General features: G+C 38.4%; 2 protein-coding genes across 2 annotated transcripts in view; both read left to right on the top strand.

Annotated features, from left to right (window-relative positions):
* Nucleotides 1-1,940, top strand: part of LOC142347907 (uncharacterized) — a gene marked incomplete at its 3' end in the record, with an annotated part of 78,699 nt that extends 76,759 nt beyond the window's left edge. Inside the window, exon 9 of the mRNA XM_075399069.1 lies at nt 130-1,940. Within this exon, the coding sequence (XP_075255184.1) occupies nt 130-1,940 (1,811 nt within the window). The remainder of the gene's footprint in view (nt 1-129) is intronic.
* The window catches only part of LOC142347905 (uncharacterized), a 522,468-nt gene that overhangs the window by 328,385 nt on the left and 179,676 nt on the right, over nt 1-14,407 (top strand). The gene's annotated exons all lie outside the window — the stretch shown is intronic.

The raw sequence follows: 14,407 nt of genomic DNA, 5'->3' as shown, positions 1-14,407 counted from the left end.
GCCTAGATTACTTTGCGTGATCTCTTTTGAACTTTATCATTTTTGCATAGTGTAAAACACGTCATGTCACTTATTTTTGACTGTAAAGTTGCCAACTGATGAGAAACAACCATAGTCACTAATTTTTAGGTGATGAAGCACTTCAAGTGTCAACTGGAGCCGTGAATGCAGCAACGATTGAAGCCGCGAATGCAACAACATCCGAAGCCGCGAATGCAGCAACATCCGAAGCCGCGAACGCAGCAACATCTGAAGCCGCGAATGCAGCAACATCCGAAGCCGCGAATGCAGCAACATCCGAAGCCGCGAATGCAGCAACAACTGGAGCCGCGAATGCAGCAACAACTGGAGCCGCGAATGCAGCAACAACTGGAGCCGCGAATGCAGCAACATCCGAAGCCGCGAATGCAGCAACAACTGGAGCCGCGAATGCAGCAACAACTGGAGCCGCGAATGCAGCAACAACTGGAGCCGCGAATGCAGCAACAACTGGAGCCGCGAATGCAGCAACAACTGGAGCCGCGAATGCAGCAACATCCGAAGCCGCGAATGCAGCAACAACTGGAGCCGCGAATGCAGCAACAACTGGAGCCGCGAATGCAGCAACAACTGGAGCCGCGAATGCAGCAACAACTGGAGCCGCGAATGCAGCAACAACTGGAGCCGCGAATGCAGCAACATCCGAAGCCGCGAATGCAGCAACAACTGGAGCCGCGAATGCAGCAACAACTGGAGCCGCGAATGTAGCAACAACTGGAGCCGCGAATGCAGCAACAACTGGAGCCGCGAATGCAGCAACAACTGGAGCCGCGAATGCAGCAACATCCGAAGCCGCGAATGCAGCAACAACTGGAGCCGCGAATGCAGCAACAACTGGAGCCGCGAATGCAGCAACAACTGGAGCCGCGAATGCAGCAACATCCGAAGCCGCGAATGCAGCAACAACTGGAGCCGCGAATGCAGCAACATCCGAAGCCGCGAATGCAGCAACAACTGGAGCCGCGAATGCAGCAACAACTGGAGCCGCGAATGCAGCAACAACTGGAGCCGCGAATGCAGCAACAACTGGAGCCGCGAATGCAGCAACAACTGGAGCCGCGAATGCAGCAACAACTGGAGCCGCGAATGCAGCAACAACTGGAGCCGCGAATGCAGCAACAACTGGAGCCGTGAATGCAGCAACGATTGAAGCCGCGAATGCAGCAACATCCGAAGCCGCGAATGCAGCAACATCCGAAGCCGCGAATGCAGCAACAACTGGAGCCGCGAATGCAGCAACATCCGAAGCCGCGAATGCAGCAACAACTGGAGCCGCGAATGCAGCAACAACTGGAGCCGCGAATGCAGCAACAACTGGAGCCGCGAATGCAGCAACAACTGGAGCCGCGAATGCAGCAACAACTGGAGCCGCGAATGCAGCAACAACTGGAGCCGCGAATGCAGCAACAACTGGAGCCGCGAATGCAGCAACAACTGGAGCCGCGAATGCAGCAACATCCGAAGCCGCGAATGCAGCAACAACTGGAGCCGCGAATGCAGCAACAACTGGAGCCGCGAATGCAGCAACATCCGAAGCCGCGAATGCAGCAACAACTGGAGCCGCGAATGCAGCAACATCCGAAGCCGCGAATGCAGCAACAACTGGAGCCGCGAATGCAGCAACAACTGGAGCCGCGAATGTAGCAACAACTGGAGCCGCGAATGCAGCAACAACTGGAGCCGCGAATGCAGCAACATCCGAAGCCGCGAATGCAGCAACAACTGGAGCCGCGAATGCAGCAACATCCGAAGCCGCGAATGCAGCAACAACTGGAGCCGCGAATGCAGCAACATCCGAAGCCGCGAATGCAGCAACAACTGGAGCCGCGAATGCAGCAACATCCGAAGCCGCGAATGCAGCAACAACTGGAGCCGCGAATGCAGCAACAACTGGAGCCGCGAATGCAGCAACAACTGGAGCCGCGAATGCAGCAACAACTGGAGCCGCGAATGCAGCAACAACTGGAGCCGCGAATGCAGCAACAACTGGAGCCGCGAATGCAGCAACAACTGGAGCCGCGAATGCAGCAACAACTGGAGCCGCGAATGCAGCAACATCCGAAGCCGCGAATGCAGCAACAACTGGAGCCGCGAATGCAGCAACATCCGAAGCCGCGAATGCAGCAACAACTGGAGCCGCGAATGCAGCAACATCCGAAGCCGCGAATGCAGCAACAACTGGAGCCGCGAATGCAGCAACATCCGAAGCCGCGAATGCAGCAACAACTGGAGCCGCGAATGCAGCAACATCCGAAGCCGCGAATGCAGCAACAACTGGAGCCGCGAATGCAGCAACAACTGGAGCCGCGAATGCAGCAACAACTGGAGCCGCGAATGCAGCAACATCCGAAGCCGCGAATGCAGCAACAACTGGAGCCGCGAATGCAGCAAGAACTGGAGCCGCGAATGCGATAACAACTGAAACCACGAATGCACCAACAACTGACTCCAAAAGTGAAAGTGACTCTTCATCTCAACTGAGCATTGAAATCATAGTAGCAATTGCAGTATCTGGCGCTGCACTATTGTTTGGTGTAATCCTGGTTTCACTTACTATATTTTGTAGCAGAAAGAGATCTGAAATAATTGGTTAACATGGAAAGAATACAAATGATGCCGTAGCCTCACAGCATACTGTTGAAACAATTCAGTTCAGCAATTAATTCAAATTAATTAATTAATTAATTAATTAAAAATGAAAAAATATTTAATTGCTCGAACTTGATTTTGTAAACAATTGTTTTTGTAATAAAACTTTTGGTATTGTAAGTAAAATTTCATGGAGTAATTTTAGACTTTACTTCAGTCACCCCCCAACCCCCCCCCCCCCCCCCCCCCCAACACCCACTCACCCACATCCGAAATACAGCCCAGCCACCGTGAGAAGAGAGTAAAGTGTACCTGTGATTAATTCATAATTCCAAAAGTTGTATGATTACAACGTACTGTTAGTTATGTCATCTAAGAACGAATTTGAGGTTATATGCAAATGTGTTTTATGTTTCTTTTAATTGAGAATTTATAGGTATTAACTGGCTTCAGAGATTATTAAAACTTTGGTTATCTATCGGGATTTACTCTTTCATTTAGCGCCCAACTTTGCAAATGATACTAGGGAATCACATAGATGATGCCTTAACGGATAAAATTTTTAGACATGAATGGTAAGAAGAGTTATGAAAATAGATGTATGATTCTTGCTAATCATACTAGGTTCTTATATGAATTCTTGGTAAACATACAAGTACCATGTATGATTTCCTAGTAGTCATACAAGGATTGTACCAGGAAATACGTTATGATTTGTAATACAGCATATATAATCCTTGTATGGCTACAAGAAGTCGCGACCCGGGAATTTGTAGTAAAAGAAATTGTATATAGAAAATCTGCAATTTGTCAAACAATTTTTTGAAAATTTAACCTAACAAGTTAAAAAGTGGTTCATTTTCTGCGTTAAATTGTGCATATCCTATGGTAAACAAAGTTTGGGGGTAAACATTATAATAGCGTCTTAAATTTCCGACTTTTAATTCTTGATAAACGGAGTATCCAAAAGTGACAAAACAGATTCAATCGAACACAAAAGACAAATGCAAACAACAATTTAGCCTTATGTAAATCACATCAATTACTCTAAAATAATAATGGTAAAATTTATATGAAAAACAAACATAAATATTAAACTTCAACTACCACAAAATCAACTTTTGCTAAATTTTAAAGTTTTATAATGTTTTTAAAGAACAAAAAACTGTGACAATAGTCTATTATCTTCTGAGATAATAAAAAATTAAAAGTTAAATATAAATCAATTACGGAAAAAACAAATTAATCGAAGAGTAAATTATAAGTCTTAAAGATTCATTCACTGATATTATATTCCCACTGAATTTTTCTTTCGCTCAGAAACCTGAAAAACACCTGCATGCTCTACCACTAAAAATTTCATTTGAGGCTCCTGAACCTCCTCTTGAATGAAGCCATCTCACATTGCGGGTCCTGTTATGTCACCATTTCCTACTTTACAAACGAAAACTTTTCACAAGCATCAGGGAAGAGCTATTTTTTCTTGCAGAGATAGCTGCCTGTCAACCTCTATTGTTTATGGATTTTTATGCCCCTGATGCTGTATTTCCACCTCTGATAAACAAAATAGAGCCAACAGACAAAAGTTTCCAATTAGGAATGGATGTATGCAATTGGATTTCTTTTGTCAAGTACAATTTTAGAAACAAACTTTCAGAAATTCAAGCAGTTGTTAACCAAGTTGTCAAAAAAATTTTAGATCCTTAATCAAAGTTGATATTTTTGGAGGTTTCAAGCAAGGGCCTTGGAGGTAAAAACACCACAATTAAATCTTTAATACATGAAAAATCTTCAGAGAACTGGATTAAAAAAGCCTACAACTTTCTCGTTGATCTCATACCAACTAACACTAAAAATTTGACAGAATTTCAGTTTAAAAGGTTATATAAACTAAATACACAATTGATTGACAATTATGATTAATTAACGATTTGAATTATTCTCTGTGATAGCCGCTTTGCTCTTATAAGTTTTTTTCACTAACAAACTTATAACAAAAATTTTTTTGTGTTAAAACTTATGAGCATTGAAACGGGGTTCTTTTTCTGCGTTATATTGTGAAGATCCTATGGTAAACAAAATTAAAAATTACCACAGGGTTTTAGTCGAACACAAAAGACAAATGCAAACCACAATTTAGTTTAATGTAAACCACATCAATTATTCTAAGAAAATAAGGTAAAGTTTATATGAAAAACAAACCTAAATGTTAAGCTTCAACCACCAAAAAATCAATTTTTGTTAAATTTTCCTAGTTTTTTGTGAAAAAAATCAAAGACAATTTAAAAAGAAAACTGTGACAATTGTCTATTGTCTTCTGATGATAATAAAAAGTAAAAGTTAAACATAAATCAATTACGGGAGAAAGAAATTTGCCAAAAACTATAATATAACTTTAAAGATTCATTCAATGATAATAAATTCCCACTGAATTCTTCTCTTTCACTCTGAAATGTGAAAAACACCAACATGTTCTAAGACCCAAAACTTCCATTTGAGGCTCCTGAACCCACTCTCGATTGAAGCTATCTCACATTGGGGGTCCTGTTATTTCACCATTTCTTTCTTTAAAAAGAAAATGTCTAAAAAAAACAGGAAAATGCCGTGTCTGTCTTTTATTGAGCTAGCTGCCTGTCATTGTCTACGGTTTATGGATTGTTATGTCTCTAAAGTTGTATATTCCACCTCTGATAAACAAAGTAGAGCCATCAGAAAAAATTTACAATAAATTTTCTCAAATTAGGACTGGATACATGCCATTCGATTCTTTTTGTCGGGTACAGTTTTAGAAACAACATTTTTTTATTGTTGTTGCTGTTTCACCGAAATTCCAAAATTGAGTATTCAATTCTAGAGGGTTTCATTGGCTTTCAATGAAACGAATTTATGCCATGCGAATTATCTTTTCATTTAAAGAAAAAACGACTAAGTTTCGAGCAGCTGTTACCCCGATCAAAATGAATTTAGCACATTAAATAAAATTGATATTTTTGGGGGTTTAAATGGCCTAGTAAAAACACCAATAGTTAAATCTTTATTATTTGAAAAAGCTTTGGAGAATCGGATTATAATGGCGCACAATTTTCTCGTTGAAAATGGTATGAACTACATACCAACTAGTAGTAACAAAGTGAGCGACAGTCCCCGGGGGGGGGGGGGGGGGCGAGGACCCAATGTATTAGGATTGGTTATAGCGGCTTTAACCGATTAGGGTCCTCCTCCATGTATTAAGATAGGGAACCGAATCTAGGGGCGCCTATATGTATTAAGATAGGGTATAGGCTCTATGTATTAAGATTAGGAATATAATCTCCATGTATTAAGATTAGGAATAGAATATCCAGGTATTAAGATTGTGTATAGCCGCCTATGTATTAAGATTGGGTATAGCCGCCATGTATTAAGATTGTGTATAGCCGCCATGTATTAAGATTGGGTATAGCCGCCATGTATTAAGATTGGGTATAGCCGCCATGTATTAGGATTGGGTATAGCCGCCATGTATTAAGATTGGGTATAGCCGCCATGTATTAAGATTAGCTATAGCCGCCGCCATGTATTAAGATTAGCTATAGCCGCCGACATGTATTAAGATTAGTTGTAGCCGCCGACATGTATTAAGATTAGTTATAGCCGCCGACATGTATTAAGATATGGACTCCATTTGCATGTATTAAGATTAGGTATAGTCTAAATGTATTAGGATTAGGTATAGTCTACATGTATTAAGATTAGGCATAGTCTACATGTATTTAGATTAGGTATAGACTACATGTATTAGGATTAGGTATAGCCTACATGTTCTAAAATTATTTATATTCTACATGTATTAAGATTAGATATAATCTACATGTATTAAGATTAGGTATAGTCTACATGTCTTAAGATTATCTAGAGTCTACACGTATTAAGATTAGGTATAGTCTACATGTATTAAGATTAGGTATAGCCTACAAGCATTGAGGATATGTATATTCTAATTAAGCAAAAATGATGTCAAATAGCATACAATCTGCTAAATCGAATCAAACTTTTCAAAATTTTTACTGAAAACTGAATTTAAAAAATCACAAATTATCCTAAATGTTTTAAGGTTAGGTATAGCTTACATATATTAAGATTAGGTATAATCTACATGTATTAAGATTAGGTATAGCCTACTTGTATTAAGATTAGGTAAAGTCTACGTGTATTAAGATTAGGTATAGCCTACATGTATTAAGATTAGGTATAATCTACATGTATTAAGATTAGGTATAGTCTACAAGTATTAAGATTAGGTATAGTCTGCATCTATTAAGATTAGGTATAGCCTACATGTATAAGGATTATTTATAGTCCACATGTATTAAGATTAGGTATAGCCTACATGTATTAAGATTAGGTATAGTCTACATGTTATAAGATTAGATATAGTCTACACGTATTAAGGATAGGTATAGTCTACATTTTTTAAGATTAGGTATAGCCTACATGTATTAGGATTAGTTATAGCCGTTGACATGTATCAAGATTAGGAATAGGATCTAGGGTATTTTTTGCAGATGTTTTGCAGTTTTTGTAGAATTCTTTGCAAAATTTTTCAGTTTTTGGATTAAAATTACGTCATAGTAGCTGTTCGGGGTCAATGAATTGGCTAGTAATGATCGGAGTTTACTGGATTAGCTTATTAGGATCCGCACCAACAGGGGGTTTCCAGGGTGTTTTTGCAGAACTTTTGCAGTTTTTGCTGAATTTTTGCAGAATTCTTGCAAAATTTTGCCTCCTTTTTTGCCTCCTGGGTGTTTTTGCAGAACTTTTGCAGTTTTTGCAGAACTTTTGCAGAATTCTTCTAAAATTTTGCCTCCTTTTTTGCCTCCTTTTTTGCAGAATTTTTGCAGAATTCTTGCAAAATTTTGTCTCCTTTTTTGACTCCTGGGGGGGGGGGGTGAGGACCCCATGTATTAAGATTGGTTATAGCGGCTTTGACCGATTAGGGTCCTCCTCCATATATTAAGATAGGGAATAGAATCTAGGGGCGCCTATATGTATTATGATAGGGTATAGGCTCTATGTATATAGATTAGGAATATAATCTCCATGTATTAAGATTGTGTATAGCCGCCATGTATTAAGATTGTGTATAGCCGCCATGTATTAAGATTGTGTACAGCCGCCATGTATTAAGATTGGGCATAGCCGCCATGTATTAAGATTGGGTATAGCCTAGCCGCCATGTATTAAGATTGGGTATAGCCGCCATGTATTAAGATTGGGTATAGCCGCCATGTATTAAGATTGGGTATAGCCGCCATGTATTAAGATTGGGTATAGCCGCCATGTATTAAGATTAGCTATAGCCGCCGCCATGTATTAAGATTAGCTATAGCCGCCGACATGTATTAAGATTAGTTGTAGCCGCCGACATGTATTAAGATTAGTTATAGCCGCCGACATGTATTAAGATATGGACTCCATTTGCATGTATTAAGATTTGGTATAGTCTACATGTATTAAGATTAGGTATAGTCTACATGTATTAAGATTAGGTATAGTCTACATGTATTTAGATTAGGTATAGGTTACATGTATTAAGATTAGGTATAGCCTACATGTTCTAAGATTATTTATATTCTACATGTATTAAGATTAGATATAATCTACATGTATTAAGATTAGGTATAGTCTACATGTCTTAAGATTATCTAGCGTCTACATGTTTTAAGATTAGGTATAGTCTACATGTATTAAGTTTAGGTATAGCCTACACGTATTGAGGATAGGTATATTCTAATTAAGCAAAAATGATGTCAAATAGCATATAATCTGCTAAGTCGAATCAAATTTTTCAAAATTTATACTGGAAACTGAATTTCAAAAATCACAAATTATCCTAAATGTTTTAAGGTTAGGTATAGCTTACATGTATTAAGATTAGGTATAATCTACATGTATTAAGATTAGGTATAGCCTACTTGTATTAAGATTAGGTAAAGTCTACGTGTATTAAGATTAGGTATAGCCTACATGTATTAAGATTAGGTATAATCTACATGTATTAAGATTAGGTATAGTCTACAAGTATTAAGATTAGGTATAGTCTACATCTATTAAGATTAGGTATAGCCTACATGTATAAGGACTTTTTGTAGTCTACATGTATTAAGATTAGGTATAGCCTACATGTATTAAGATTAGGTATAGTCTACATGTATTAAGATTAGATATAGTCTACACGTATTAAGGATAGGTGTCGTACGCAATTGAGATTGCGTACCTTTTCTTGAGTCGCGAGTTGCGTTTATGTTTTATGGTTTTATGTCCTACTTGCGCGGCGAGTGCGCTTTACACAATTTCTAAATGAATTCGCTTAGCGAATCGCGTAATGATTATTCGTTTACTTTACTCGATTTGTAAAGACAGTTAATGAAGAAAAAGTTAAATTGAGCAACTGTACGCGATGTGCAAAACTAAGAGAATGAAAATTAAGGCAACTGGTATTCCAGAAGTCATAACAAACGTGAACAATAATTTCCCGCTATGGGAGATGGGAACAACAGACTAGCATGTGAAATAACATTGACTTATACACATGCCCCTCAGGATTAAGTACACTAAATAAATTAAATACATCGTATGATAAATTTACTGCACTGAATTAATTTATGATGTATGACATTTCTCCCGCTTCAATGAAAATTAAAATTGCATAAAGTAAAATTTTAATAACAATAGGAATAATAATAATACTTATTCACTGGTTAAATAGTATCAACAATATATTTACTGGTTATCATAGCTAGTCGTAATTAATAATGTATCAAGTTTTAGTTAATCAGAGTTTTCACATGTCTTCTTCATCGATGATTAGCTCATTTGAAGTACTGTGATCTGCTGGTCGTATACGGGGGTCCGTCGGTGACACTTGTCCTATGATAGGTGAGGGAAAGTCGTTTGCGATAGGTTCAACCCGCGTAGCTGTATCAACAATTGTTTGTATAAACGAAGGTTGTATCGATTCGATGTCTCCTACGCGTCGCTTCCTACGAGGTGGAGCAAAGTTCGGAGGACACGAATTAGTGGAGTCACCAGATGAATCTTCTTTATCATATCCATAATGTTTAGGACTTTTTCTAGTCCGTTTTGTTGTTCTCGTCAGAGTATGGGGTAATGTTGTTGTTGGAACTGAAGGAGATGATAAGAGTACTTCTTGTTGAGTATTTGTAGGAGGGGTTGCAATTAATACTTCTCCAGTTATAATTTGCTGTTCGGGAGCAGCCTCTGGAATTTCGGGTATTACTTGGGGAGCGAAATTGTCCGGTACTTTAGGCATGCGTACTCGCATTGCGCGAGCAATGTTGGATTTGTTTGAGGATACACCGCTACCAGTTTTTCGTTTGCGATGCTTCATTTTTCGCTCTCCTTTTTGTATGCGGGTACACTCTTTGATGTGGCTAAGTATCTTAGCCTCAGTTGTCTTCTCGTGCGTGCGGGGTCCTCGACGGTTTATGTATTCGGTTAATTTGGTTTTTCGTTCTTCCCGAGTACCAAATTTTGCAATATCACTATTGCGCACTGTTACTTCCATCTTCCCCGGCTCGCGAATGACAGAAGTGTACTGATCGGTCTTTTGTACTACCGATCCTGGGGCTAACACCTCATACAAACCGTCCAGATTTTTTCTTGGATCTTTTATGAAGATGTTTCTTTCGGGCAATGTTTAACTGTACGGCGTGTTCTTTCAGCGGAAGTGGACGATGCGCTTGCGTGGTGCGAAGGAAACGGGATTCATTATCAGTTGCTAGCCGTTCGCGACTGGTGGCATCCTTTGTCGCTTTACACATATTGCGTTCAATTTCGTCGTCACTCCGGCTGTTTCCCCAGTGTTCTTCCGGCAGCAATTCATTAGGGGTTACAGTTTCTTCATCTAAATAATGATTCAGAATTTTTTCATAACTTAAATCAGATGATTTTGGTTGAGTACTAATATTACTAAGTGGTGTATTGGCTTTACGCCCAAAGTGAGATTCGAATGGCGAAAGCTTAGTTGTTCTATGTTTACATATGCGAAGCTGGTATATAATTGATTTTAATGCTGCTTTAAAGGTGAACGAATTTACTTCTTTATTTGCTTCTTTTATACATGCCAAACGTTGTTTAATAGTACCAATAAGTCTTTCAACTAAACCTATTGCACGATGATCGTTTGCCGGAGCTGGTATTAGTGTGATATTATTTTTTGTACGAAAATTTATTACTTGGTTACCTACAAGGCAACGAGCTTGGTCTATTCTTAAGGAACGAGGAACTCCATGATTTTGTATATAATTATCTAAGAATTTCATGACATTCGAGGAATTTGCATTATCAACCAATTCTACAGAAGGGTATTTTGAAAATCTAATAGTACCAATAATTCTTTCAACTAAACCTATTGCACGATGATCGTTTGCCGGAGCTGGTATTAGTGTGATATTATTTTTTGTACAAAAATTTATTACTTGGTTACCTACAAGGCAATGAGCTTGGTCTATTCTTAAGGAACGAGTAACTCCATGATTTTGTATATAATTATCTAAGAATTTCATGACATTCGAGGAAATTGCATTATCAACCAATTCTGCAGAAGGGTATTTTGAAAATCTATCAATGCATGTTAAAATGTATATTTCATGTTCTCTTTCGTTATTAATGGGCCCTGCAAAGTCTATTTGTATTTTTTGGTTTGGAACTATACATGGTGTATGTGCTTTAAATTGTTTTGCGGGAATAACAGATTTTAAATTTTTACCGATAGCAGTGCAAGATTTGCACTCTATTGCTTTGACAAGCAAATCACGACTCATGTATGGCCACCAGCAGTGCTGAGCCATACATACCATCCCCCAGCTACCTGGGTGACTCGCATGCAAATCGTCATTGAGGGCATCTTTGAGTGCATTCGGAATGGCCACCTTCTCGTCCATACAAACAACACACCCGCCAGTCACATGAAGGTCCCGCCAATAGCTATGGAGATGCGGGTTGAGGGCCTTTAGTCTTTCTTCATCTCCCCGTATTATACAGTCCCGAACCTCTTTCAGAACTGCGTCCTTGCTGGTGAGTGATGCAATTAGACCTTTGCTAAATACTTTTCCCACCACTCTCTAAAAAGACATTACTTGGGGAATATCCTTTAGTGGGTTGCTTAAATTTGAATGCGAGGAAGATCTGCGTGGCGTACTTGTGGTTGCATTGTCTGTGAACGATACGCGAGGCGAAGCTGTGGTTTTTCGGGAGGAGATTGATTTTCCCTTGAGAGATGAAGCTTGTTGACTCATTGTTGATGAGAGTTGAATTTTTTCAATTAACCTAATTGACAAAGAGGAAGACAACTGAATTTCAGGTTGAGTTTGGGCAAAAAGCACTTGTTTGTTGTTTGTTAATTGAGCACGTGAGTTATTTAAAATATTTGAGTGTGGCTTACTAAAAAAGCTACGAATTTGAGGCTGATTTTTGATTGACAAGTGAGAATGACTTATTGGAGTAAATTTGGAAGTATTTTGGTAAGCGAGTGACGCTTTTTTTGTCTTTACAGGCATTTGAGCCTCAATTTGTACAGAATTAGTTGTAAATGGTAGACTATGTGACGCAAATTTAGAGTGAATTGGGTGTTTAGTAACTTGCTTTGCAAAAGAGTCATCTGAGGAATGCATTCTAGTCTTTTGAGTAAATATTAAAGTATTATGCCTGGCCGGAGTTAAATTATTGAAGGAAAAGCGTACTCGCGATGCAAGATCGGAGGTGGTATTAATTAAATTAGAAGTGTTAACTTTTGAAGTAGAATATGTATGTGCGAACACGGAATCATTTTGAGTTGAATGTACTCGCTGATCATGGATCATGTGCACTAGTACAACTAATACTATTAGTGGAATGGAGAAATGAGTTATGTTTTTGATCCGCGAATGATTTAGTATTATCAGTTAAATGTACGCGCGGGGCGTGTGTACTATACTGATGATTGAAATTAAGGGAGGTTACATTAGAGTTGTATTTTCGCGCCGCGAGATTTGAACTAAGATTTGTTAAGCGTACACGCTGGGCGGAATTTATGTCTAAATTAGAAGTTTGTTTTGAATAGAATTTTGAACTATTGTTTCGCGGGGCGAGTAAATCATGAATTTTTGTTTGAGGATTTGGTGTTACGTAATTTATGGTTAAAACTTGTTCTGTATTAGTGGTGGAATTTTTATTTTCACCATCAATATCAATATATAATTTATGAAGTGAATGAGCTGAGAGGTTGTGTTTTCGTTGAAGTAATTGAGCATCAGAATGTATGCTTGATAACGTTGCAACTAAAAATTCCTCGTCATATTTGGAAACACTTTTTGCTGGTTGATATGGATTGCGAGATATGTAATCAACTATTCCCATTTTCGCGCCAGGTAGATGTTCTATTGAGAATTGATAAGGCAAAAGACGATCAACCCATCGTGATAACCTACTATTGTAACTTTTATTTGATCGATGTTCTTTTAAAATGGAAAGTAATGCGCGGTGATCAGTGATAACAGTGAATTCTTTACCATACAAATAAGTTTTAAAATATTCTATGGACCATACTAGCCCAAAAAGTTCTAATTCGGTAATACTATAACGTTCTTCACTACTGTTTAAAAATCTTGATGCAAAAGAGATCGGCTGCCAACCGTCAACTGTTAGTTGTTCTAGTGCTGCTCCCAATCCAGAGCGAGAAGCATCACATTTGATTCGTGTTTCAAGTTGTGGGTTATAGTGAATGTTTTCTGTATGATTTGCTATGCGAGTTTTAATGGCATTAAAATGTAGCGTATGAGCGTCAGTCCAAATATATTTAGTGGACTTACGAAGTAGAGGTCTTAAAGGATGGCAGAGTTGAGCTAAATTGGGAATAAATTTACTAATATAGTGGACTGAGCCGAGAAATGAGCGTAATTCTTTAAGTGTATTAGGTGGTTGTAATGACATAATAGAGGATGTTTTTGATTCGAGTGGCGATATCCCAGATTGAGTTATATTATATCCTAACCAGGAATTTTGTTGTTTCGCAAAGTGGCATTTAGGAAGGTTAATTCGAAGGTTATCTGCGTCCAATTTTTAAAGACAATCTAACACAAGTTGGAAGTGATCATCTTCTGAACCTTTGCTAACAATTAAGATGTCGTCTAAGAAACAAAATGTATTTTTAAGTCCAATCAAGGTGTAATCTATTGCCTTCTGAAACTCGGCAGGCATGTCTGTAAGACCGTAAAATCCCGTCTTGAATCGATATGTGCCTGTCATGTCACTACTTACAATATTAAAATTACAATGATTAGCAGTTTCAGGGTGTAAGTTTAGATGGCTGTATGCATATTTAAGATCTATAGTAGAGAAATATATTTGTTCCGCTGATTCTGTTTTGTAGTTTGTTATTATTTGTGATATGGAATCCATAAGTGTTTCAATATTTGGCATCTGATATTTGTTCTTGTGTATTGCTTTGTTTAGAGTTTTCGAATCTTGTGCTAACTTTATTGTTTGATCTCGTTTGACTGTGATTACAATAGGTGAAATAAAATATTGGTCAGAACAATTATTCAGTTTTTCAAGAAACTCTCTTCAAGAAGTTTTTTAATTTCCCTCTTCAAGAAGTTTTTTAATTTCATTATTTACTCGTTCTTGTAAATTAATGGGTACTCTTCTACCCTTTTGGTGTTTTGGCTGAAAATTTCGATGGAATTTAGATTTAACAATGTGTATTTTTGAGCGACCAATACGTGTAATAAGTTGAGGA

The sequence above is a fragment of the Convolutriloba macropyga genome, chromosome 10 (genome assembly GCF_964194025.1).
Source record: "Convolutriloba macropyga chromosome 10, txConMacr16.3, whole genome shotgun sequence".
Classification (NCBI taxonomy): domain Eukaryota; kingdom Metazoa; phylum Xenacoelomorpha; order Acoela; family Convolutidae; genus Convolutriloba; species Convolutriloba macropyga.
Note: the sequence above shows the minus strand (reverse complement) of the source record. Positions and strands in the feature narration are given on the sequence as shown.